At 35.8% G+C, this 26,605-nt stretch overlaps 1 protein-coding gene across 3 annotated transcripts; it reads left to right on the forward strand.

The window, feature by feature from the left end:
* Positions 1 to 26,359, forward strand: LOC124948464 (protein couch potato-like). 3 transcript variants are annotated; one of them, XM_047492133.1, is made up of 9 exons: positions 1 to 289; positions 16,734 to 16,811; positions 17,187 to 17,240; positions 18,574 to 18,636; positions 20,611 to 20,752; positions 21,776 to 21,909; positions 22,484 to 22,692; positions 23,359 to 23,563; positions 25,062 to 26,359. In XM_047492133.1, exons 1-9 carry the CDS (start codon positions 227 to 229, stop codon positions 25,092 to 25,094), a joined length of 981 nt encoding a protein of 326 aa, XP_047348089.1. In that variant the 5' UTR covers positions 1 to 226; the 3' UTR covers positions 25,095 to 26,359. The 3 variants fall into 3 exon arrangements, with proteins under 3 accessions (XP_047348089.1, XP_047348090.1, XP_047348091.1); XM_047492134.1 differs by lacking the exon at positions 1 to 289 and adding an exon at positions 15,389 to 15,615; XM_047492135.1 differs by lacking the exon at positions 1 to 289 and adding an exon at positions 16,255 to 16,336.
* Positions 26,360 to 26,605: the final 246 nt, after the last annotated feature.

A 26,605-nucleotide genomic window follows, 5' to 3' on the forward strand; every position in this document is an offset into this window, starting at 1 on the left:
TGGTGGTGGAGGTGGGAGAGGGGGAGGTGGCAAAAGGGCCGATTTTTTCTCCTCGAAAGTTTACTTCCACCGATACGTCCTGGAGGCGCCCGTCGTCTTCGCCGGTTCAACCATAACGCCTCCCGCTTTAAAACGCCCGAGACGGGATACGGTGGACTCCTCACCGCCACCCGCTCGTACCGCAGCTTCCGGTAAACCCGGACCGTCTGGCAAATTAGCCTGCACGATGGACGCGCCGCTCTCTCAGAGCATGGACTCCGTCAACACGGTGGCCACCGGTGAGGACGAGGTACGTATATGTATAACTCTACACATGTCCACATATGCATATATTTATATACATCATACACATTCTCTTGTATTCATTGGATAGCGGCGATGCTAGCTCACGCTCACTCGACGGAAGCAAAGCAACGCTTCCTCCGCGCCTTTCGTGTGCTCGTGCGCGAGCGCTCAAGCGACCCTTCGTTCGACTCGCGCTCTTGTCCGTCTCCCCGTTTCGTTTCTTCGTCTTTCAAGCACGCGCGGACTGACACACACATTCTCTCTCTCTCTCTCTCTCTCTCTCTCTCTTTCTCTCTCTTCCTTTCTCTCTTTCTCTCTCTTTTTTTTACTCCCTCCCCTCTTTTCGTTCCAACTCTCCCATCGTTCTTTCTTCGTTCCACCTTGCACGCGTCGTCGACGTACCTCCTTCCCCTTCTTTTCTTTACTTTACTCAGCGCAGACGCGATGGTAACGTGTGTAGGTGTGCGCACGCGCACACATATATAGATGTACACACATACTATTATGAAGATAGGGTATCGCGCGTCCCGTCACGCGTGTACCTTCGAGAAAAGGAAAGAGAGGGAAGGATAGAGAGAATTCGATCGCAAAGGTACGTCAGTGTGCCGCAGGTGACTCGTTTCCACCGAGCTCGCGCTCGCTCGATCGGTTGCCTGGTTGCCACCATCGTCTGTTGCCTGCCTGCCTGCCTGCCTGCCTGCTTGCCTGTTTGCCTGTCTGCCTGCCTGCTTTCTGGCTGGCTGGCTGGCTGGCTGGCTGGCTGGCTGGCTGGCTGGCCACCTCTCCTGCCACCAACTTCCTTCCTCTCGCGCAGCCAAGCAGGCGACCGAGCGGGCGGGCACCTGAGAGAGAGCACGACGCGCCACGCCATACCACGCTTGTTATTGATTTTTCTGCTAGGCGAGTGCCGGCGAGCGCAAAGGCGCCGAACTACGTTATAATCTATACGTACTATGTACTCTGTACGTACATACGTATATACAACGTCCTACATACGGATGTATGTACTCTACACCTACGTATGTAGCTTACTTACGTGCCATATCATATGGACGAGAATTACGCTCCTTTTGACGCGCGTGAGAACGTACGTACGCGTATGATATATAACGTTCCTACGTGTAGTTATATACCTATGTATCATACACATATGCATTTATACACTTTATGTACGTACACATAAACGAAGAAAGCAAAGGAAAATATCGAACCAAGTTGTACACTTTATCGTATCGTGGAACATTGTGTGATTCTCTTCTTGTCGCGTGGCTTTCTATAATCTATGAACTATGGAGGTATCATTTCTTTTTTTTTTTCTTTCTTTCTTCGAAATTGAAAACAAATTTCTTATCTAATAAACCGAAGCAATTCGCTTCCTACAAGTAACTCGTTATCGTCAAGTAATAATTCTGTTGTTTGACAATAATCGTTTCGGTTGTGCGTGAAACCGTGACGCCGTTTTATTCGTCTCTCCGTAACGGAACGATCGAAAAAGGGAACGATTCGTTGTATTCTTCCGATCGAGAGGCACTTTAAAAACGATGATTCTTAGTTTTACGAGACGTTCGCCGATTTCGCACGCTCGTTCGAGCGACGCGAGCTCTCTCTCTCTCTCTCTCTCTCTCTCTCTCTCTTCCTCTCTCCGCTCTCTTTCTCTTTTATTTTTTTGCGCGGTAAAACTTTTTTGACGAAGCCGCGCTTCGTATACGACGGAAAGAAATTAGCGCTCTAGAAAATTTTCCGTGAAAAAGAGTTATGCGATTTGCTAGTAATAGCAGCAGTAATGATGTCTACATTTTGATACGATATTGTTTTTTCCTTGGTCCTTCGAATTTCGAGGCTATCAATTCGAAAGGAGAATAAAAGTTTTCGCTTTTTAAATTAAGCTTTGCCAATAAACGAATAATCACTAGTAAATTATTCATCGACTTGTCACATCGTTGAAATTCGTTCGATATATTTTTTAACGTAAAATTCCTCGTAGAAGTTACAGTTTTTATAAGTTTTAAATTTACTAGTAAAATTGTGAAATCGATAAAGTCTAATATAATTTGGTCATAAATAGAAAAGGAAAAAAGGATCGATAAGGAGAGTAGGAATAATATAATTTATTGAATTAAAATAAATTCACTCGTATTTGTAAATGCATAAATACTATAAATGAGTAAAAACAAAGCACATACAATATTATATATATGATATTATATATAAATTATGAATCATTTAAAAACTATAATTATAACTTATAATTACAAATTATAAGACAAATATAATATACAAGTATAATATAATGTAAGATAGTAATAATTGGAGCGAGAGTAAAAGGAATAGAAATAGAAGATATAATAGTTCAGTATTCGTACTCTTGTTTAATAATTTTACACGTCGATCGATCAATATTTATGATAGGAGGGTAAAGAGATTATTTATATTACCACTCATTTTGCCTTTCGTAATTGTCGAGTTGATCATGTAATAAAGAAAAAAGATTTTCTTGAAAATCCGCATTCCATGGATTTCGTCGTTGTAGTCATAGTCATCGTCATAGTCGTAGTAGTTATATGCTCGTATTGAGAATCGCGATCGATCGATCGCGAGAACAGCTTTAGGAGTGGCCATTTCGAGTGAGCGAACGAACTGGACGAAGATGGTAAACCTCCCTCGTTAGCCAAAACGAATGGTATTACATTACATTTGTCTTTGCATTTATTTCGTCGAGACTAATGCGGAATCTTCCTCCACCACCAGGATGAAAATTATTTGGTCGATAATATCGAACTTAGCTACGGTGTCAGCACGAAAGAACTTTTATTTTCTTTCGATGCTCGACGATTTCTTCTTGTTTTCTTTTTGAACCTCTGTATTAATTAAAATAATCGAAACAGAATAATTTTTATATACTGTATCCTTTACATTATTTACTTCCAATAGATAGTTGGATGGATAGATAATAAAAAAAAAGCAAGACAAATACAATTATTATGCATATGTATATGGTACTTACGAATAATTCGATATGTAGTTTAATCTTTCATTATAAATGGAATTATGAAAGGATTGTGTATTGTTTATAAATGCAGAAAGCTGAAAAAATTAATGAATATGGACGATTTTTTTAGTCATTATTTTTGGTTTATTGTCGATGTATGTAAGACTATAATCTTTATATAAATAATAATCTATTGTACTTATATAATAGTTCTGATTTTTCTGTATAGCGTAGAAAAGATGAGGCATGGACACGCGTCGGTAGGAAGTTGGATCTTTCGCGCCGTTGTTACTGGCGGGAAACTTTGTGCCGCGAGGAAAATTTAATTCTCACGGTACTGCAAATAACAACATGTTTGTTGCACGATGTGCCAGTAGCGACAACACCGTGGAAGTTTTTATCTTTTTTCTATTTCACACGACTCTACTTTGTTAGTGCCTTCTTTTTCTGGCTCTCATTTTTTCCTTTCTCTTGTATAAAATCGGAAACGATTGACGGAAAAATATAAACGTCAGATTTGATTAGTAGATTAAAAATCAATGCAAAACGTGCGTTTGATAAAAGTTTTTCTTGCGATAACATTCGATTCGTTGTACAAGGCGTGAAAAAAGAATCACAATTCGTATGAAAGTACTTAAATGATGAACGATTATTAATTTCTTGAATATAATGACAAATTTTTATATAAATTCATGTAAACGTATACTCATTTATGAAATATTTAAACACTTTTTGAAATTGAATAACTAAATTCAGAATATATTTAAACAAAATATATTCTGAATCTTTTGATAGATATGGAGTGATTAGTGTGTAATAATTAAATCTAGAATTAAAACGAAATATGTATGTTTTAGTAGCCATGCAAAATAATAAATTCAAGTTTTTTATTAAATGTTTTTATAAAAATTACGTAAATATATTTCATTAATTTAATTATCTTTTATACATCCTGCAAAGTTTTTCGTGATCAAAGGATAAATTTTATGATACAATGATAATATAATTCTTATTCTATAGATATTTTAATTAAATTTAGTTAACACATTGCTGCACACTTTTAATTTGACGATCGTGCTCAGAAACACATTCTTTTTTCAATTGTTTATGACTGCCATATGAAATTGAGCGTCAGTCGTCATGTGCAAGATGGCTATAGCTGTCATTTACCTACATATCGCCAAAAATCGGACGGCTATAGCCGTCATTTGCGGTTAAACGTGTTAAAATTGGTTAGTAGGATTCATCAATTTTTAAGATATTTACAAGATGCAAGACAAATAGATCTACAAAATGTATATATTTCTTTTTATTTTTTTATAAAAAAGAAATATATGCATTTTGTAGTTCTCTTGATATAAATTTTTAAAAAGCTCATTTTGTATTTTTATCTCTGGTACAGCGAAAGAATATTTAAAAAAATGTTTTACATATTTCATTTTACGTACTAATTTTTTCATTTTACTAAAAAAGTTTACTAAAAAATCCAGAACGCTTTGTTTGGTCTAAAAAATATTATTCTATTTCACAAAATATCTGAATATACTTTTCTGAATGATTATACGTATGTATGAAGGTAAATAATTTTAATTCATCGTTGCATAAAGAACCTTAACGAAATCGAATTAGGTAGAACACTGGCATAAATTCAAACGGTTCTCTCTGGAGGTTCGCGTTTTAATGAAGAGAGGAAATTTAATTTCAAGCCTACGGTCATTTTTATTGTAATACACGGAAGAGTGCGAAAACGTTTATTAAAATTAATATCATGCGTGGTTCGAATTTATGAACGAGAGAGGTGTCGATATTTTCATTGATCGATTCAAACGTACGTAATTCGAAATTTCCACGTTTGCACGTAGATATTTATTATATATATAACTAGCTACACATTATACGCATGCGTATTTGAATTGTGACAGCCTATCTCCAAATATAATGCGATCATAATTAATCCCTCCGTACGGCAACTCGTTAATTGGATTCGCGTATATAGCGAAATTCGTTCGTGGCAGCACGTGCTAACCGTCACATTATATTCTATTTATCGTGCGAAGTTTGCCATCGAATTAATCGCAAGATCAATGAATCAATATTTTACATACCCTGATGAATCGATCGTGAGTTAGTTTTTTCAAAACTTCGGTTTTGTATTTTTCTTTAAAGATCCGAAAGAAAATTGAAATGTTTGGTTCTTCGTATTTTATTCGTACCGAAACAATTCTATTCGCGATAGGCTCTATGTAACAGGAGTTTTCACTTGGCCAAGTAAACCACGTAATAGGTCGTTGACTTCTCCAGTCGGACGCGATCGTGTGCCACATTGTTTTTTTTTTCACTCGACAATGACGCGAAAAGTGTTTTCACATTTTTAATCTTCTTTTCTTTTTTCTTTTTTCATTTAAAATATATTATCTCGAGACGAAAAAATCTGGAGGTTGTAAAAGCTTCTCCCTGTTGCATTTAACGAGATTCTTTTTTTTTTTTTTCTTCTTTTTTGTCGAATCTATTATAACGAGTAAAAAGATAACGCTGCTTTAATATAGCGTTTATATGTTATAATCGCGTTATCCTCTGCGTATTATCCGATTAAACAACGTATGTTCTTTTCAAGATAGAGATAGAACGAAAGAAAGACAGAGAGAGAGAGAGAGAGAGGGGGGCAGAGAGAAAATATGTTGCAGATCGATCGCGCTATCGTGCTCGGTCATCTAAATATGGAAACGATACCCCTTCTTCTTCTTCTTTATCGTTACCATATTCCGTGGTATCGTATACGAGTACGTAAATTAATCTTGAATTTCTAGATTATTTCATTAGTAAATCTAAGACATCTATCGTTCGACGAATTTCAAATTATTCTCGCAAACGATGAGCAAATGTCGATTCATCGTAATTCGTCATTTTGAAAGGATAAGAAGGGATTTGTTCGACAAGTTTCATTTTAATCATTCGAGCGTAATATCATTTGTCATGGTCAGACGAATATCGATCTCATCTATTTGAAATTTTTTCTTTTTTTTACAATTTGCACCGTGCTGTTCCTTGTCGTAATAAAGAAACGAAAGGAAAGTCGAGGTGTCCTGGAACGAGAGATTAAATCGAGCTCGAAATTAGTGGTAAGAACGACGAACGAGCTAGCGAGCGAGCGAGCGAGTGAGTGAGTGAGCGAAATTCCCGTACGGATATCTCGGCTTGAGAGAAGGGAGAAAAGAAATTGAGGACGAAGAAATCGCATCCACGATTCGAACTGAAACGCTTAGCGCGTGCTCAAGCAGCGCGCCGATCCGTCTTTGCTGCGAGAGAAACCGCGCGCTCGTCAAGCCTCGCAAGAGGGTTAGGCCTCGTTGGATCTTCAGAGAGCGGAGACACTTCTTTGGATGGATTGAAAGAAAGAAAAAGAAGAGAAAAGGGAGAAACAGTAGAAAAAACTTTTGCTTTGACGAATACGTTCGTTGAATTTGCAATTTCTATTTTTCACCATTTTTTATTTGCTGGATTTATCTTCGATTCTATCCTTTCAAATGTTGATAGGATTTTACTGGGGAAAAAGATGTTAAGATTTGTAACTGGGCGCGGAAATCAGACATTGTTGAATATTCAAAAAGGTCGTTAAGTACCAAGTAGATCGATACGATCTCGTGTGAGACGCGAATATTTCAAGAGAGAGAAAGAGAGAGAGAGAGAATAAGATAGAATCGCATTGGATTTCAACGGGTAGCAAGCGCCTTAAGATTAGGGATGCAAATCCGGTGGCATTAAGGCTGAAGAATGTTTGGAGCTCGTCTTCGTCGGTTGTTTCCGCCGTACTATTCATTTTCCTCGAGTAATTCAGCATTAATGGCTGAGAACCTCTCCTTACGGTTAAGAAAAATTAATCCTAGAAAGCGTACAACGAGGGATTTGGATAAAGTATGAAATGGTTGACTTTCCGAAATTATATGAATGCAGAATTAATTTTTACCATTTTCAAATTTTCCATTTGCGAATGACACTCGACTTGCATACATTGACTTCCCTTGACTTTCCACCTAAAGAAAATCGTTCCTTGAAGCTTCTTGCGAACGAACAAACGAACGAACGAACGAACGAATGAACGAATGAACGAATGAACGAATGAACGTACATAAGACAAGAGCGAGTACGAAAAGATAGCATGGAGATCCTAAAGGGAATAAAGCTGTATAAATATTTAACGTTTCACCAGATGGAACTTCAAAGTGGAAAGTACTATTGCGTGAATATGGTAGTAGCATGTACTATTTGTAGGAACATATTTTAGTCGTTTCAATAGATTCGGTGTTCCGCTATCAAAAAGACACTCGACAGAAGAATTAAAAAAAAATAAAAAGAAAAATAAAAAAAATAAAAAAAAAGGAAATAGAGGGAAAGAGAGAAGTTTGAATTATCGGAGGCACTCTTCACTACTAATCACCTTTTCAATTAACGTATATACATCTGTTTATATCTACTTGGCCTCATAAGAAAAAAAAAGTTATATTTTTTCGAAAGGTTCGAAAATATTCATGCAAACTCGATCGATTCGTTCCTCTTTTATTTTTTTTTACGCCTAACGGAAGTTTTCGAAATCAAATTTTCTTCCGCGACTGGATCTAATGTTCCCTTTTCCTCAACTACCACGACATATCCAGCCTATACACGTTACGTAGCAACGATATGTACAACGATTGACGACGACGGTCGAATGGAAGCTATGAAAATCGATGCTCGCAGTGTACACGTAGCTTATACGTTTTGTGAACTTTATAGATGAAAAGAGTCCTAGAAATGAAATTAAAAAGAACAGGAAAAAATAAAAATAATGATAGAAAAAGAGATAGATAGATAGATAGATAGATAGATAGATAGATAGATAGATAGATAGATAGATAGATAGATAGAGAAAGAGAGAGAGAAAATTAGATTATTCGATTCACAACAGAATTTAAATATCTTTTTTCGCATTTCCTATTCCCAGTTATACAAGTTTGTTTATACATATGTGTATAGCAGATTAGCTTGCACACCTAGTATTCTATCGCATCGAATTTTATAGCAAGTCGAGAGAACGAATAACGATTGTATAACAATAGACAATGAGGGCTGGGACTTCAGCGGGCGCGGGCATTGTGGTAGAGCGGATGTTGTATAACGGTTAGCCAGCGAAGAGGAACAAGACGGGAGTAGCAAACCGTAAAAGCCACGAAAGTCTGACTTCTCTCCCTTTCTCTCTCTCTCTCTCTCTCTCTCTCTCTCTCACACACACACATATATTTACGCCGCTCGCACGATTCGAAATAAAATCGAATGACCAATCGTATTTAATTTTTAAATATCCTGCTTAGAATTCTTATATATAAGTACTGTTTTTATTTATATATATATATATTTTTTAAAGATTACTCTCCTTTTCTTTTCTTTTCGAAAGTCCATTCGTTGAGCCTTAAAGCGTGAAAGTAGGTTTTTTTTTAGTTTCAGTGCAACGAATATGATTTTACAATCAGAAAGTTTAGCTAGTTTCTTGTGTGATCATGAAAATACAACGAAAGAAAATGTCGAAGTAACTTTGCAACTAAATTGAAACGACACCGTTTCTTTGGTAACGACTCCATAACTCCTATGCGGCCTCGAACGCGATCATTTTCCGCGAAGCGTCATTCGCACAGGAAACACTCGTCCGACCGGAACAAATGACAGCGTCCCTAACAGTGTCGCGTCTGGCGCATAAGTTGACCGTACCAATGAAGAATCCCACTGACCTAACTCGTGAGAAATATTTGCGTTTACTATAGGTATTACGTCTGCTTATTTCCCTGCTTGCTTTTAAGCGAACAACTTGCTTGTTGTAACTCGTGTAAATGTACAAAGCAGTAAACTATGTTTAAAGTTCACGCGTAAAACGGAATGTTCTCTTCGTGCAAAAGTAATGACGCATAACAATATAATAAAATAATAATGATAATATATTTTTAAACAAAAGAACCAGAAAAAGAACTATAGGAATGCTTTTAGTATGTTTAATTAATTAATCGATCATGGATAATGCGCCTTATCACAATAATTAAACACGATAAACAAAGTTATTCGAAAGTGTGCGTATCAAAAAGATGGAAATCATTTACTGCGAATGAGATTCGGTTCCGCCATTAGCGTAATCAAAATAATTATAGTATTGTTTGAGTTAGTCCAATTGATTTGCATTTTTATCATTTTTCTCATAAATATTTATTAATTTTCGAATATGAGAAAATACGCATTGAATATAAATAAAAGAATAATCCATAAAATTTTCTATCGTTTCTACTAGAAAGATTTTATTGGGCTAATGCAAGGTTCTCATAGATTTCAAATGGATCATGTATATGTACTCTCGACAACTTTGAATGGTAGAAATGCATCGATTTTGTGGCTTTTGCTATACAATACGAACTAAAGAGTAAGAGAGAAAGAGAGAGATAGCGGACGTAATCGCTCTGTAACCTAGCATTCAAAGGTTCGCTTTGTAGGCTACTGAGAGAATGGAGAGGGCTCGTCCCTTGATCCACCAGATCGATATCACGTCGACGGAAGCTGCGCGTATCATCATGAACCGGATACGATCAACATAAAGTATTCCCACCGCGGAATGATGGTCTAACCTTGGAGCATAAAGACTCTCTTACTACTGTCTATGCACGGACTATGTATCTTCGTAGATTCACGCTCGCTGGACGAATCAGCTTTTGCGAGAAAAAGAGGTCGCCCCCGAATCCTCCTTTTTTTGTCCCCTTCCCCTTCATACCCTTCCTTCCTTTCTCCGTAATCTCTTTCGTTCCTCGTTGCAACCGCTCTTTCACCACTGTTTTTCTAGTGCATGTCGTTCGACTTCGATGCTCTCTGTTCTTTCTACTATTTTTTGTTTTTATTCATTCTCTCTCTCTCTATCTATCTATCTATCTCTTTTATTCGACATTTACGTCTCTCTCGCCACTCTAATTCCGCCACGAGATCATTCGCGTTCATTGTCCTGGGAATGTAGAAAGTGTCTTTATCGAATATTCGTCACTTTTTTTTTACAAAAAACAAGACAGGAGGAAAGTAAGTAATAACTGATTCAAATACCATCTTAAAAATTTAATACAATTCGCTGACTATTCTATACTTTCTCGTCGATTTTTGCTTATTCATTGTCGCTTTTCACATTAACTCAATGTGTCTAGATATATTAATTACCTTGTCTTTTAATAAAATATATTATAGTTTTTGCCGTTGTCATTTTCGAGTTAACATCTCGGCGATGATTATTTTGATTTATTTTGATTATATTGTTTCTTCATCGAATATTTCCTTTCATAGAAAATTATTATTTGACTATTCTTTTGAATATGTTACGTATCACTTCACTATCGAGTGATTAGATACGTGTTTATATGTTATATGCTATTATGTCTTATAAAACTCACGAAACGTTCGACTTGCGGTTACACTTCCGCAGTTCTCTTGTTGGTCGAGGTATATTTTGTAAAACGAGAGTTGATATACGACCCGTGATTCGTAAAACCGACATTTTAGCTATTGGGTCGTAATACTCACTTCCGACATGTCATTGACCAAGGTAGAGATGCGGTCAGAGTTCTATCTCTACATAGAATGCAAAAATGTTTAATGGCACTGTGAACATTTCTATTTTTTCTTTTTCCTTTTTTAACATTACCGACGTACAATGAGATCCATCTTTCATTCGTCTCTTCTATGCGCGTTTATATGTATACATATGGTATATATTTCACTCTGTTCCTATTTACAGACATTCACAACGAATGAGGTCTAAAACGCAGCTTTCAGAGATTGAACGACGATACGTTATTGTGAAATTCCTCTCCGTTACCCTGAAACTGAATCGAGGTTATGCGAACTGGTCCAGTTTTACCGTTCTTGTTTTACGAAACATTTCCGCTGATTCAACGAAGAAAGTTATGGCCATTATTAATTCGATCTTTCGTTGAAAAACAGAAGAGTAGTATTTATGTTCGATTCGATTTAGCACAATTTCTTATGTAAAGGTCGTATTGGAAATAAATTTCGTTATCGAAAAGCGTATATCGTTATTGCAAATAGCTCTCTATAGATAAATTCAAATAATATATCCTCACATCCTCTCGTTCTCGTTGTAATTGCATTCAAGTGCATGGTATTTCAGTCGATATACAAATTGCACAGGTGATTTCTGAGAAAGGTTAAATCGATACATTGGTACGAGGGTAGTCGAATATTCCAAATTAATAGCTATTCGGAAATGCTTGATTACCAGCATTCATGTTATGCTACTAACTGGTAGAACTGATATCCATTAACTTATGTGTCTGTGTATGTCAGTCTTACATGTATTATGGCAATACGCCATCGAAATCAGTATTTCGATTAGCGTTGGAGCTTTTTACAAGTATTTATTTAGTGTTTGTTCGATATCTATGAGTTATTCTATGAGTGGAATAAATATTTATCATACAATGAACAAATCCTTTCAATTTCGGTAATACCTATAATTAATGTTCTATTTAAATTAAATTATTGAATTAACGCGTCGATCACACATACGCACGAATATATTATATATATTATATATTTTATATATATATATCGTAAATACCTTTTTCTATTTTTATATATTTCAATGAAAGATTTTCGTGAATAAAAGGGAATGAACAAAGTAAACGAGAACTTAAATAAAAATTAAAACCTTTGTTCTTCGAGAGAGTTTTAAAACATTCGTATGAAATTGTATCAACGTTCTTGCATCGACCTCGGTCATTTATATGACACACTAGAGTTCCTATCTATGTAATAAAGTGTTTCCGGACATATGTTACGACAGTGCATTTTCGATCTATTTCATTGTGCCAATACCAATGTGCGTATTTTATTTTCTTTTTTGAACAATTGCATAGCGATCTGTCATAACATACACACATAAATGTATATATAATATATATATATATATCTATATATATGTATATGTATATTTATTTATACGTACTAGTAAAAAACATCAGAAAATTAAATTCTAACAAAAAGAACGAATATCTTAATCTCTATTTTTCATTTCGAAATAATAAACAGGTTCCTCGAGTTCTAATGACGATATATTTAAAAGAGTATCGTGAAAGGTACTCTTATGTGACCCATCAAACACCACGCAGGTCAGCAACCTGAAACGAGTTTGATGCTGCTTTATTTGCTTTATTGATTGTCTCTTCCTTTAGCCATACGTGGCATCACGCTGAAAGTCGTAAAAAATTTTTTTTCCACGCGTACATTGAATCATGATTGCTTACTTTTAAAACACAAAGTTGTAACAGGAGAGTGGCGAGTAGAGAAATGGTATGCATTTATTTATTTTCTCTTTCTCTTTTTCTTTCTCTCTCCCACCTCGTCACATCTGCCAGGTATTTTAACCGGTTTTTCCCTTTTTTGGTGCGTTCGCACATTTTTTCTCTGAAGGGGCAGCAGCATACCTTCCCTCGTTCGATATCGATTACTATTTACCTCACGGTCTATCGAAGTTACTTTCCGAAAGGGAAAGGAAAGAAGAAAAAAAAAATGGCCGACCGTTTGTTCGTCATGTTCCTTTCCATTTCTATGTAAAAATAAAACATCACGCAAATAAATAACGGTTATAACAAGTTACGGGCGCGTTAACGAACGCTCTTTGAAATGAAAAGGGATCGTCTTTAGTACAAGACAGATGTACGAGACTTGACGCGCTTAGAATTCTCTGCATTTCAAGCGCGCATTAAAAGGACGTTCGTTCGCTTTCGTTCCTTACCATTTACGCGCACCTAATTTGTATTCGATTCATGCACCGATAATATAGAGAATAGATTTTCGGATTAAAATATTAAATATAAAACTTTTAACCAAGCAAACCGATTATTAAATTATTATTAATTAACCGATTATTAAATTATTAATCAACTCTATATTTATTTATTCATTTTAGATGTTTAATTGAACCTTAGAAAAATATAATTGTTCAATAATATATTCACTCTTTTATTTATGATTAAATAATATTATTTATTTAGTTATTCGTTGGAATTTGCTTGCAAATATCCATAAAATTGCGCTCTCAGCCTTTTTTTTTTTTTTTTTTTTTTTTTTTTTTTTATTTTTTTTTATAGCTCTTCTACTTCAGGGAACAATTATGATGCACGGTTTGATGGATACACGTATATAAAAATATGAACATACGTTATATATATATACACACGTCGTTTACTTGCGCGCGCGTACACATAACATATACACATATGCTGACTATTTGCATGAGTTAGTGCAATGTGTTACTCCACACATCAATGATTCGTGTTCACGAGCATAGAATTTTACACGCACGCTTAAATTTGGCAAGAACGCACTCGACTTGGCAACCTTGCTAAGTTATAGTATACAGACAAAATCCGTAATTGTAGTTCAATAAATGTCCGCACTTATAATGTAGAGTGCGCCATGTTATTGCTTCATACAGTAGGATATGTCGGTAATTCAGAATGCGCGGTGGATAAAGACAGATCGCAAGGACATCTTTTATATTATGGTTTTATTTTTATACATATCGTTCTATTTAATTACATAAAATAAATTTACTGTCAAATGGTAATAATGCGAAGCTATTAATCTAACGATATTAATTGTTTCATTGTTTTCACTGTAGTATCTATCATAGATTAAGATTGCGATCATCATATTTTGTCGATTTGGTAAGGTAATTTCTTTTTATGCGAATATTATTTCCTTTTTTTTTTTTTTTTTGAATCGATTTATAGTCACAAGTTGTTTAAATATTTTACGAGTACGATGGGAAACGTAACGTTTTACATTCTGTGAGTAATAAAAATGTCACCTTTAAAATATTAAAGGTAAAGAAGGCGAAGTAACGTTGAACGATGGAGGAAAAGTTGCTTGAATTTCATTTAATAGTCCATTGGATGCTAAAGAATCTGTAGTTAGTGATTAAAGGCGCGTGTATATGCAAGGATCGATGAGAGAGAGAGAGAGAGAGAGAGAGAGAGAGAGAGAGAGAGAGAGAGAGAGAGAGAGAGAGAGAGGAGTATTCTATGCCGGTTATATTCGCATCGCGGAGGTACGCATGCGCGAGCGTTTCTATCGTAGAGTGCATAGCTCGCATATGGTAAAATATTTGAACGACGTAGATAAGCCCGCTTTTGTTCTACGTTTATTCAACTTTGTTTTACATTTTGTAACGTAAAGGAAACAACGAAGAAAAGGATGGAATGTATGTCTACTTTTTATATTGTATACTTATAAAGATCATATATTTTTTTTCTTAAAGCATTCTTTAACATACTTGTTTCATCACAATACTGTATATAACGTATGTACTCCATTTGAGAAAGCGTATCCTTCAGCTGTAACGATTTTTAAAAAACGTCCAGTAAAACTTTTAATAAGAATCTAAAATACCTCGTCATATCGACCGGCATGCCTTGCTTTACTCTTTGGACATAATTTGAACTCCTATTATCCCACTAGAGAATCCTGTAATCCCGTTATATCTAAGGTCTCACCAGACCTTATGAATCATCCTTCGTAAGAGAGGAAAGGAAAGAGAGAACAAAAAGAGGGAGCGTTCAAAGCTGGGTGAATATGTACGATCGATAAAATGGATATTGATCGTATTATCCTTCTATTTATAAGAGTTTTCGACGATTGAAATTTTCAACGATCGTTCACTAGTATTATTGTCTTCTTAATTACTGTTTTGGAATGTATTATCTTTAGAGTCAATTGAAATAAAGAAATTTTTGAAACAGTCAGTAGCAGCCCCACTTTCCACTTGAAAGTCGACCACATTCACACGTACGCGACTCGTTATCTGCAAACAAGCGAACCAAGGCACCCTCTCACGTTCTTCTGATCTCTCTCTTTCTCCCTCTCTCTCTCTCTCTCTCTCTTTCTCTCTTTCTGACCCTCTTTCTATTACTGCTCTCAACTTCCGCCCTTTCTTCGATGTCAATATCTCTCGGACAGTTGACTCACGACTCCATGGCACCCTGCCTGCTTTGATATCACCCTCTCGTTTCCTCTTTTCTAAACCCGAAGGAAATCACGATTCGCCATCCAAAATCGTTCAGGCTCTCAGGCATATGGCCGAAGAAAAGATGTCGATGAAAGTTATCAATAATTGTGTCATTCGAAAGATTCAAAGGAATTGGTGCAGTCTCATTGAATCATTCTCGCAAGACTTGTGCAATTAAAACTAGATATATTGATGGCAATTACAAAAGTATTTTTTAAAAACACAGTGCATATTACACGTATACGCAAGAAAAAAAATGAAGGTAAAAAGAGATACAGGCACATATATATATATATATATATATATATATATATGTATATGTATATTACATCCATTCAACGACACACAAAGAAAAGACATAAGAAATTCTGAACATTGGCTCACGTATACATATGTTAGTCTCTCTCTACGCAGAAGGCTGAAATCATTTCACAGCGTATGAATAAGTGATTCGCATGCGGTGCCTGCTTCTTTCGTTCCGGGCGTTGCACAGACACGACGGCGCCAGTATACCTGCCACCCCCTGCCCGATCCCTCTTCACCTACTACTCATACTTCGTTTTCCTTCCCTTTCTCTTTATTACCATCCCACATCCCTACCTCTTCCTACTGTACGCTTTCACTCGGTTGATACTTTTGCTCCACCTAACCTTCTTCTTCTTCTTCTTCTTCTTCTTCTTCTTCTTCTTCTTCTTCTTCTTCTTGTCCGCTTTATACCCTCTTCAGCGGGTTCTGGTTAAACTCAAACTTTTCAATCTCCGTCATCTTATACGTCCCGTTTGAGATTCGTTATTGAGCCCACTAGAATCCGCGAAATTTAAACTTTCACCTAAGAGCCTTCCCCCCTTTTCTCTTTCTCTTCTTCCTCTTCTTCCTTTTTCTATTCTTTTGTTTTTCTTTTCATTTTTTTTTCCTTTCTGTCTTGGAAACAATGACGACGACGAGGACGGAAAGTTCGTCGCGTGTCGTGCCGAGGAAAATAGGTGAACTTTGAACGATTTCTTTTGGTTGGTTGTATGTGAAATAGGGTCGCGAGACCGTGATAATCATCTCTACGTAATGTATAACGCTCGTTATGTGTCGTTAAAGCTTCGACGTATTCCAGTAACTAAGCTACTTTATCTAATGACTCATATCGCAATATTGGAAAGTGGGAGGGAAAAATATAAGGTTGATGTTTGGATATATTTTTATATTTCAGTTTTCTTTTTATTTCTTTATTTACTAGGATGTATATATAAATTGCATAAATATCTCGAATTCGATTTTACAATCTTTTGATATAGACTATCCATCTCTTCTTTTCTTAGGTCTAAAATCTTCCGTTAAAGGGTATCTCTTTAATCTTCTTTATCGTGCTTTTCATCTTTTTTTTTTCAGGTGCGCACGCTGTTCGTGAGCGGCTTACCGATGGACGCCAAGCCTCGAGAACTGTACCTGCTGTTCAGAGCATACGAGGTCAGCACATGAATTACCACAATTTCTTTTTCTTTTTCTTCTTTTTCTTTTTTTTTTTTCTTTTTTTCTCTTCCTTCCCTTTGTCTTCTTTCTTGCACCCTCTCCCCTTTTATTATTCATCATAATAGAGGGGTCAGTGCGAGAAAGAACTTAATCGTCTTTTATTTTTCATTTAGACTTACGATTTTACGTCAGAAATAGAATTTATAGAAGTTATAGAAGATCGATAATAAAAGCTTCTATACGTTCCATACGTTGCATGGACGAGTAATAGAAAAGTTGTAATAGAATTGATTATAGTTATTCATTCTTATTTCCCCGATTCGTTCGGGTCAACGAAGAGAAGACGAGTGAATACTTTTTATTTTATTCCAGGGTTACGAGGGATCGTTGCTGAAGGTTACGAGTAAAAATGGGAAGACGGCGTCGGTAAGTGAAATATTTTTGATATAAAGAAATAAAAATTGAGTTTATTTTTAACAAATATGTTCAAAAATTTATGTAATAAAAGAAATTGTTTAACGTAGAAATTAAAAAGATAGATAATCATTATTCGATTCGTACAATAAGTTTTTTAAAGGAATTGAGAAAAAATTTATTTCCTTCTCATATACTCTGATACTGAGTAAAGGAAACTTGTATTTCCCTATGGTAACGTAGTTGGAAATAAAACAGCAGGGATACCGAAATAAGAAAGTTACGGACGTAGCGAGGGCCATCTTACGAGGCATCGATCCGAGTTCCATTTTCGTTCGAAACTCCTGAAATATTTATCGGTTGGTAGACATATGAAGGTTGTAATGGATTAGATCGCGGCTTTGCAGAAGAACAGTTATGTTAGTTGCGATATAGTTACATATCTTTTAGTATCGGTTCTTACGATGACACTTCGAACGTTAGCTTCGAAGTTAGTTAAAAGATTATCAATTATTAACATAATTATGTTAATAATTGATAATCTTTTAACTAATTCCGAGAACGAACAACCTCTCGAACGATAGCTTATCACGAAGTCAATGTAAACTAACATTCATGCATGCAACTCATCCTTATAGTTGGTATTAGAATTCCTAAAGTTCATCGATCCGGAACGTACAATATACGTATACTGAACGCATATTATATAATACGCATAGTGAAGACGTTGATATAAAATACAATAGTTCGTACGATTTCCAAGAATATCAAGAGATATAATGTGAAAAATAGGACAACGGACCATAGAGAGCTCAGAAACGTCCGTCTTCTTGCGTTTATCATAATTTATTATTTGCCAGACTTGGAATAGCATATTTTACTTAAAGAACATACTTGTGGAAAGCTTTGTATTTCGAGATTGCTATGTCTCAGAAGGAATTTCTTGAGTTGCATCCGTCATTTCGAGTAGGATACACGGTTCTTACGAAACTTTTGTACTGTTTTTCGTTCACTTAGAAAAGTGCCTTGGTAAAGTTACAGTGAACAATATCCATATGACATACACTTGATCATTTACATTTATCTTTAGCCACATTGAAAAGTCGTGAAATATTAAAACGACCTTTTTCGTCAAACGTATCATGAATAATGCAATGATTTCATCATAGTTATGCATATGCAAAAGAAAATTTTTATTGATTAACAAGATCGTTTAGAGCCGATCTGATGACACATTTTTACTTTTTACTTTATACGTTATCGATAATAAATTTATAAATTTAGCGTGATTTATGATTTTGGTTATAAATAAGGGCTTACTGATCAAATCGCCTTACAATTTCAGCCGGTGGGCTTCGTGACTTTCCATACGAGGGCTGGTGCAGAGGCGGCCAAGCAAGATCTACAGGTAAGAATCCGGTTGTATTGAAAATGCTTTCGATTAATAGACAGGATTCAAGGAGTCGGAAAAAATACTTTCGAGAAAATTGGCTATCTATCTTTTGTACATATATACAAACATACGTTTAGACAAGACGTGCCATGGAATGTTAGAATTTCGTTATATCCAACTATAATATATACCCCAACTATACTTACACAAACACATACACACGCGCGCGACTATATTGTTTGACTATGCCATCCATTTGGCATGGATTAACGTTATTTAGTTCTTATTCGTTATATCCTCCCCTCATCCGGCCCACTCTCCTTCTCATTATCCAAGCATTAGCTTCTTTCACCTGGGAAAAGCTGCAATATCGTTCTTTTTTATAACATCACGTACAAAAATCGATAAATTTTATTTTTTCTTTTTTTCATGATAACCGTAACGCGTTCTACTTTTTTTTTTTAGAATCGTTTTCATTGCATAAATATTCATAGTTTACGTAATCGCGATAATTCTTTGGTAGAATTAGCGGAAGAACTCAACGGATTTCTTCAGTTTTTATCTATGAAATAAAATTTAATGTATTTTTATGTAACTTTTTAAATGAAAGCAGAGATTACAGTGGTCCGATAATGTTAGTTGTAGCGTTGTAGTTATTAAACTACTTTCGTATTTTACAAACTAATTGTATAGACGGGAAGTAGCGGTTGATAGGTAGGTACTTGTAAGCATTTTCCAGCGTTTCATAAATATATTCCTTTTTTAAAGACCACTGATTTGCGTTTGAATCGCGCCCGTTGTTCCTGTAAGTACCCCCTTTGCAGTAATTGCGAGCATCAGTTTCTCCGAAGTAGGTTAGAACATTGAACGACGCTTAAACGTCATGATAATCGTTTGAAGGGTATATAATCGGAAAGAGAAAATCGGAACAAAGTTCAATCCGACATAAAGTCGAATAAAGTTTGCTTCGATGTAATTCTCGTTACGTCGAAGCAAATGGATTTATCGTATAATATTAATGAACATCGTTTGAAATTGAATTCAATAAAAGAATTCGTTTTTATTTTCGCGGTATCATTCCCTTCCCTATCTCTCCCGAAAAATGCATCCGAGGCATTAATGTTATTTGCGAGATCGGATTGACGTCAGCATTCCTAATATTAACTTTGACCCGTTAACGAACGGACCGTGTCACGTTTTGAAAGCCTTCGAATATCGTCTGCGCTAACGATAGAGTTTTTTGATATATGTATGTACGTCGATTTGATATATTATAAAATGACGTTGCGATGTGTGGTAAATAAGGTGAAGGGGAGGAAGGAGTCGTATGATCTCTGATTGTATACATTATATATACATATATAGATATACGCATATATGTATATATTTTTTTTATTACACCACACTGCAACTAAGCTCACGCTATATTGCAAGTATGCAACAATAATGACAAAGACAATGACAACAATAATAATGACAATGGTTTTTAAGAAACATCCTCTTGTCGGATGGACACATCTCGCTCTGTATCGTAGAACTGACTGAGGAACGATCCACTTTGTTAAAACACGTACGCACATGCGTGCTCCTATGCTGAATTCTTTCGAACCTATTACCCCTCGTGATTAGCACTACCTGTAGATGCATTATTTTCCGAATCATCGTCGCCAAACGTAAAATATCTATTCACCGTAAAATAAAAAACGAGAATAATAAAAATATTAACGAATTTTCATGATATTTCTATTTTAACGCTTTCGTCGGTCAAATAGGGTTGAACATGAAAATGTAATGCGATGGCGACGATGGAAAGGAGACGTTGCTGAAATGTTCGAAAAAGCCTGACCCCTTTTCTCTCTCTCTCTCTCTCTCTCTCTCTCTCTCTCTTTCTCTACCTCTATCTTTCTGTCTTTTTTTACCTCCACACATATCACGACCCAGCTCTGTACGTGTGCTCCCGGTTTACTAATTTAGGGAATCTATTTCCAGCAGGGGGTTAGATTCGATCCTGATATGCCACAAACCATACGTTTGGAATTTGCAAAAAGTAACACAAAGGTTAGCAAACCCAAGCAACCAGCCGCTGCAGCAGCCACCTCGCACCCTGCTCTGATGCACCCTCTAACTGGACGTAAGTATGCACCGCCACTCATTCACTCGCTGACACACGACTCACCTATTCTACTCACCCACTGCACCGATTGTATAAACTTTATATATATATATATTCAATCCTATTGTTTTATTTTCCTTTTCATCTGTTTTACGTCCCTCATACGAGTATATACCTATCAATAATAATAGTAATAATATATTAATAATATGACCATTTATTATCACTGACTCATTTTACGAGCTCATGATTAGGAAGTAAGGCAATCATAAAAAAAGAATAAGAAAGTATTAAAATTAATTCTCTATAAAAATGATCCAAGAGAATTCTTAACCACGCTATTAAGATCAGCGAATAAAGAAAGAAGGGAAGAAAGCAAAGAACGAACTCGAGCGTTTATCAAGCGGGTTTTGCGGGTATCGTTCTATCGTACCATGCGCGGTTCTACCGCGAAGCGTTGTTTTATCGATCGGTACTTCGAAACATGGCAACTCTAAGCCATCAACAATTTCAGTGAAATTACTCACCGTCACGATTGATTTAATCGTCCTCGTTGAAAATTTATTGTCCAGGGTATGGACGTGTCACAGATGTGAAAGCGCGTCGCTTCGATCCGGCATTCGTGGAAATCTTGACGTCTTTTTTGCATATATGTAACGTAGATAAATATAGCACTTTTTCCAAGAAATTTTGCAAAATTTCGACTGAAAATCAAATTAAAAAATAAAAATAATCGCTCTGTATCAATTCGAAATACATACATAAAATTGTTATTGAATAATATATTTTCACATGATCATTTTAAGGTTCGTTTAGTATCGATTATTATCTATAAATTTCTTGAATACATTGGATTATCTATTAAAGAATATGAATGATCTGCAACGTTTCTCCTGATCATTTTAAGATTTATTTCGTATTAATTGTACTTTATAACATTATCAATTTGTTTGGGTACATCGAATTGTTATTAAACATAAATTATAATATATTATGTTCATGAAAAGCAACAATCTTCTCTAATAATGAATTCTATTCCAGACATAGGAAGCCCATTTTTCCCTGGTGGTCCTGAACTATGGCATCATCCATTGGCGTATTCAACAGCTGGAGAATTACCAGGCGCTCTACAACATGCAACGCTGGTGCATCCAGCGTTACACCCTCAGGTCCCCGTACGTTCCTATCTTTGACTATCAGCAGACAAAGCTCTGGAGCCGCCGACGAGCGCCCCGATGCACGTTAGTGATACACATGATCGTTATACTCGATTACTGAATCATGCGGTGTCCAAATAAAATAGAGATAAAAGATACGTAAAGTTACATCGAAATCAATTTCATCTACTTGACTCAACGAAGACTACGACGAGTACGACATATAGCTCGGCTTCCTACCTCGGATCTCTTTGCTTCAATCGTCTGAATTATTTATTTGCTCGATGGACGTGCTTTTATACTCGCGTAGATGTTTTGACGTGTACATGTTATATCTATCTAATACGTATGGGTAGATCGAACGAATCGAATAAAGATAGTTCGCGATCTAGAGATGATTTTTATGGAACGTGGGAAGAAATGTATGGTTAGGTGACTGGATTAGAAAATAAATTAGAAATATATCCATTTTTGGATATATTTAAAAGTTGGCTAAATACTAATAAATTTGACTTCAAATTTATCAGAATTTTCTTTTTCGATTTCTTTGATCCCAAAAGTAAAAATATATTCAAACGTTTCTTAATTTCAGGCTCCTATGTCTTTACCACATCCAACGACTTTAACATCAATACACGCATCGCTGCCACATTTCTTACCATCACCGGCATTAGCGTCACCCGTTGGATCGCCGTCATCACAGCCGAATATCGCAGTTAGCAACGCTCCGTGCTCCACCCTGTTTGTCGCTAATCTCGGTCAATTTGTGTCCGAACATGAGCTCAAGGACATCTTCAGCAGGTCAGAAAGTTTTGATATATCTACGACGTTTAACAGATTGGAGATGGATTAAATGCTTTAAGCATTTTTACACTTATCATCAAACAATCGTTCAAATCGATAAGTATAACAGTTTTGCAACTGCCCCTCGTTTTGCTTCGAACGGTAATTAAAAATCGGATTCTCTTTTCGTTTAAAGTACGTTCGATTGACACCGAATAAACAATCTCAACGGTATCGATGTTTAATTTTCAAAGTTGACAGTGCGCGATAAAATATCCAACACCGTTCATCATTTTGACATGATCGCAAATCGAAGACAAGGAACTCGAAAAATGAAAGAATCTTATCTTTTATCGCACCAACAATCGTTTCACAATGGTAACCATCCATTCACAGGATTCGAAAATTCCAGTATAGGTTTCCATGCACCCAACCATTTATCCTCTTTTTCTCTCTCTCTCTCTCTCTCTCTCTTTCTCTTTCCTTTCTGTTTCTGTTTCTCTCTCTTTTCTACGCATCACACGCGTGCACCGGCTTTGTACCGACCGAGAACAATAATAAAATTTTGCACAATTATCACCAGCAATTAACTACCCTTAAGACCGTAAACCTTCCAAAACCCTTTTAGCAGCAAAGAACCTCTGTACAACTAACAAAAGCACGTTTTATCTTATTTATGCACAGTTTCCCTGGTTTCTCCCGGCTTCGTATGCACACGAAGGGAGGGTCACCGGTGGCCTTCGTCGAATATCAAGACGTACGCTACGCGGCACAGGCGATGTCCACTCTCCAGGGGTCCCTTCTCCTCTCCTCCGACCGAGGAGCGATAAGAATCGAATATGCAAAATCAAAAATGGCCGAGGTGGGCTTTACAAATCTCTGGATCGAAGTAGGTTTCATTTTGTCTATGATACACAACCGGCTAATTCTTTGTCTATATTTCTCTCTCTCTTTCTTTCTCTCTCTCTCTCTCTCTCTCTTCCTCTCTCGTTCTCTCTCTCTCTCTCTCTCTCTCTCTCTCTCTCTCTCTCTCATATTCATTCTTTCATTCTCTTACTCTCATGAAATATTCGACGAACGCGCAGTTTTGCTCGCTGTTATATACATACATATACGATGCTAAGCCACTCGGAACCTTTCCAATCCTCTCCGTCAATTTTAAACCGCATAAACGCACGCCCGATGTTCTTTACGCTTGATTACCTGCTCCTGCACCGATTCTATTTACGTCATTGTAGTAACGAATGTAAAAGGACATCTATATCTGTATAGTCGCACAACGATCGAGGTCTATATCGTACATCGTTTTTACAGAAGGGATCACGAGCACAACATTGCGTTTTCGTCATTTTTGAATCGTTATTCGATATAATTGGCCACAGTGGAGTTCATTAATTATTCTTTTCTTTTTATTTTTTTCTGTTTTTTACTTTCGTTTCACACTCTGCATCTCTCGATCTCATTAGCGTCAGCCTTATTCAAGTTCCCTATCTTCAATTTTTGCGTTCTCGATTTTGCTTTTCGCGAAAAAAAAATCGCTGATCTTAATAAGTTCATATTAATTTTTTTTCTGTTTCTCTCTCTCTATATATACACATATGTGTTACGCTGAATAATGCTTCGGTGGGACGAATTTTGTTTCTCTGTCTTTGCACGATCTCGTTTTTAAATGATACGATGCTTGCGTTTACAGAGATACGTTAAGTCGGTTGAATAATCGCTTCTAAAATATCCTGTAAATATTGAGTTTCACATTTACCTAGATCTTGATTATTCTGTTAAAAATAATTTTCTTTTAGTTTTAATCCATTCTTTCTAGTTAATATGACTCATATCTGAGATAAAAACATTGTCAGATAATATTTCAATTAAAATTTTCTTTTTAATAAAAAAGATTAGAAAATGTTGTAAAAGAATTTCCATTTATTTTCTATAAAAAAAAATTAATACAGTGCATTTGAAGTAACGTTCCGTGGAATATCTAAAGTAACTCATTCTTTACAGCAAGTTTATTATTATTTATCTGTTGTATTTAACAGCGAGCAGACAAGGTAGAGATATTTTCCATGCATAGGGAATAATAATGTAGCGACGCGTTCTGTTAACTTTGAAAATTAATTTCTTTTAAAGTTTTCATTTATTTTTTTTTGTGTCTTCGTTCATCTAGTTTTTCTTGAACATAGTGATAAAATCAATTTCAATTTAATATTCACAGAGTAGATATCCTTTGTATGTTAAACAAAGGGCGTTATACGAAGGGCGATTTAAAAATATTTAATTAAAAAGTTACTTTGACATTTTTAATATGAGAAGGAAAAAAGTTTATTTATAGACGATCGTTACAGTTGTCCCTAAAAGATTCTAATTATTTCTCTTTATTTTCTCAGGGATCAAAGAGAGAAGAAAACGGGCAACCTTAAGATTGACATTAACGGCATATAAGAAGAAAAGCAAGAGAAAAACGGCATATTCTTATGGAGAAGGGGAAAAAAGCGCAGGCGTTCATAATGAATTGGAAGATTTCGCTATGGTACAACAACACGATGACAAACAACAGGAAACACAGCACAACAAGAACAAAAAGAACAACGATAATGGGATATACATCTGGCGTAAAAAATTTCCATCTTAATGTGGAAAATAAAAATATATATAGGCGCGTATTAACGTATCGTAAAGAATAAAAATAGCAGACGCACATACATATACACATACACATACATATACAAATACACGCGAAATAAAACAGGGATTTACACGTAAATACAGAGAAGAAGCAAAAAAATGGAGAGATATGAAAATACGAATCACGAGGACGGGGTGAGGAGAGTCGTTCCACCTTGATCCGAGCAGCACCAATAGATAAATTTTGTAATTTATTCGGCGCAATGGCGTTGGTTCGCGTCTCGCCGGGGGCCCAATAATCGTGTATTCCTAGGTATACATAATATTTTTAAAGGATTTATCTTACCGATTCGTAGCCGTGCGTTTTTCCCTATTTTTTTTATTTTTTTTTTTTTTTTTTTTTTTTTTTTTTTATTTTTTTTATTTTCACTGGATTTTACATCAGGATGGATGGACGACGACGAAGTGAAAGAGGAGAGTGAGAAAAAGAATAAATTCAGGCTGCGTGAGATGAAGAGAGAATGTGCGCGAGAAAGAAAGAGAAAGAGAAAGAGAGAGAGAGAGAGAGAGAGAGAGAAAGAGAGAGAGAAGAAAATGAAAAGACGAAACTAGAAAGAGATGAACAGAGAAGGTAACAGTCGACGATAGAAGCAAGTAGAGACGAAGGATCCGCATATCGGGGAGTATGTAATTGAAGCTAATTAAAGCTAATTATTAAAGAGCAAAACCACGCTTGTGCATAGCCTTGTTGTCGAAAGACGATCGGTTCGTATTATAAATAATATAAAGAAGACAAGATGACACAAAGAAAAAGAAAAAAAAAGAATAACGGAGATATGACACACCGAAGAGCACATATAATTTATTTGCACGTCGCGCACAGAAGATCGAGTAAGATTCTCCTTAGGAGATAATTCGTGCCTCAAAATGCCGGCGACGACGCCTCGACAGGAAAAAAAGACAGGAAAGGAAGAAAAACGCAACGAGCGTGTGCGCGCTGTCGTCTTGATAAAAAAAAAAAAAGAAAGAAATTGCGACAAAGAGAGACGTATGAGTAAAACAAGAAAAAACAAATAGAATAATTATATTATCCAATAATAATATTAATAATAATAATAATAATAATAATATTAATAATAATAATAAGTATGTTAATTAGAATAATTATTATTAATAATAGTAATAATAATGGTAATAATAATAATAAAAATAATAATAATAATAATAATCAAGCGCTCGCGCAAGTAACGCTATCCTTCGCAGCTTTTTACTTGAGACTATAAGAATTAACAAGAGAAAAAAAGAA

This window comes from Vespa velutina, chromosome 4, assembly GCF_912470025.1.
Source record: "Vespa velutina chromosome 4, iVesVel2.1, whole genome shotgun sequence".
NCBI classification, from domain to species: domain Eukaryota; kingdom Metazoa; phylum Arthropoda; class Insecta; order Hymenoptera; family Vespidae; genus Vespa; species Vespa velutina.

Excerpts from the sequence above, each read along its gene's own strand:
- LOC124948464 (XM_047492133.1), top strand. The coding sequence starts at position 227 with ATGGACGCGCCGCTCTCTCAGAGCATGGACTCCGTCAACACGGTGGCC. Across the intron at positions 21,910-22,483 it reads CGTTACACCCTCAGGTCCCC|GCTCCTATGTCTTTACCACA; the intron begins GTACGTTCCTAT and ends TCTTAATTTCAG. Across the intron at positions 23,564-25,061 it reads TTACAAATCTCTGGATCGAA|GGATCAAAGAGAGAAGAAAA; the intron begins GTAGGTTTCATT and ends TTATTTTCTCAG.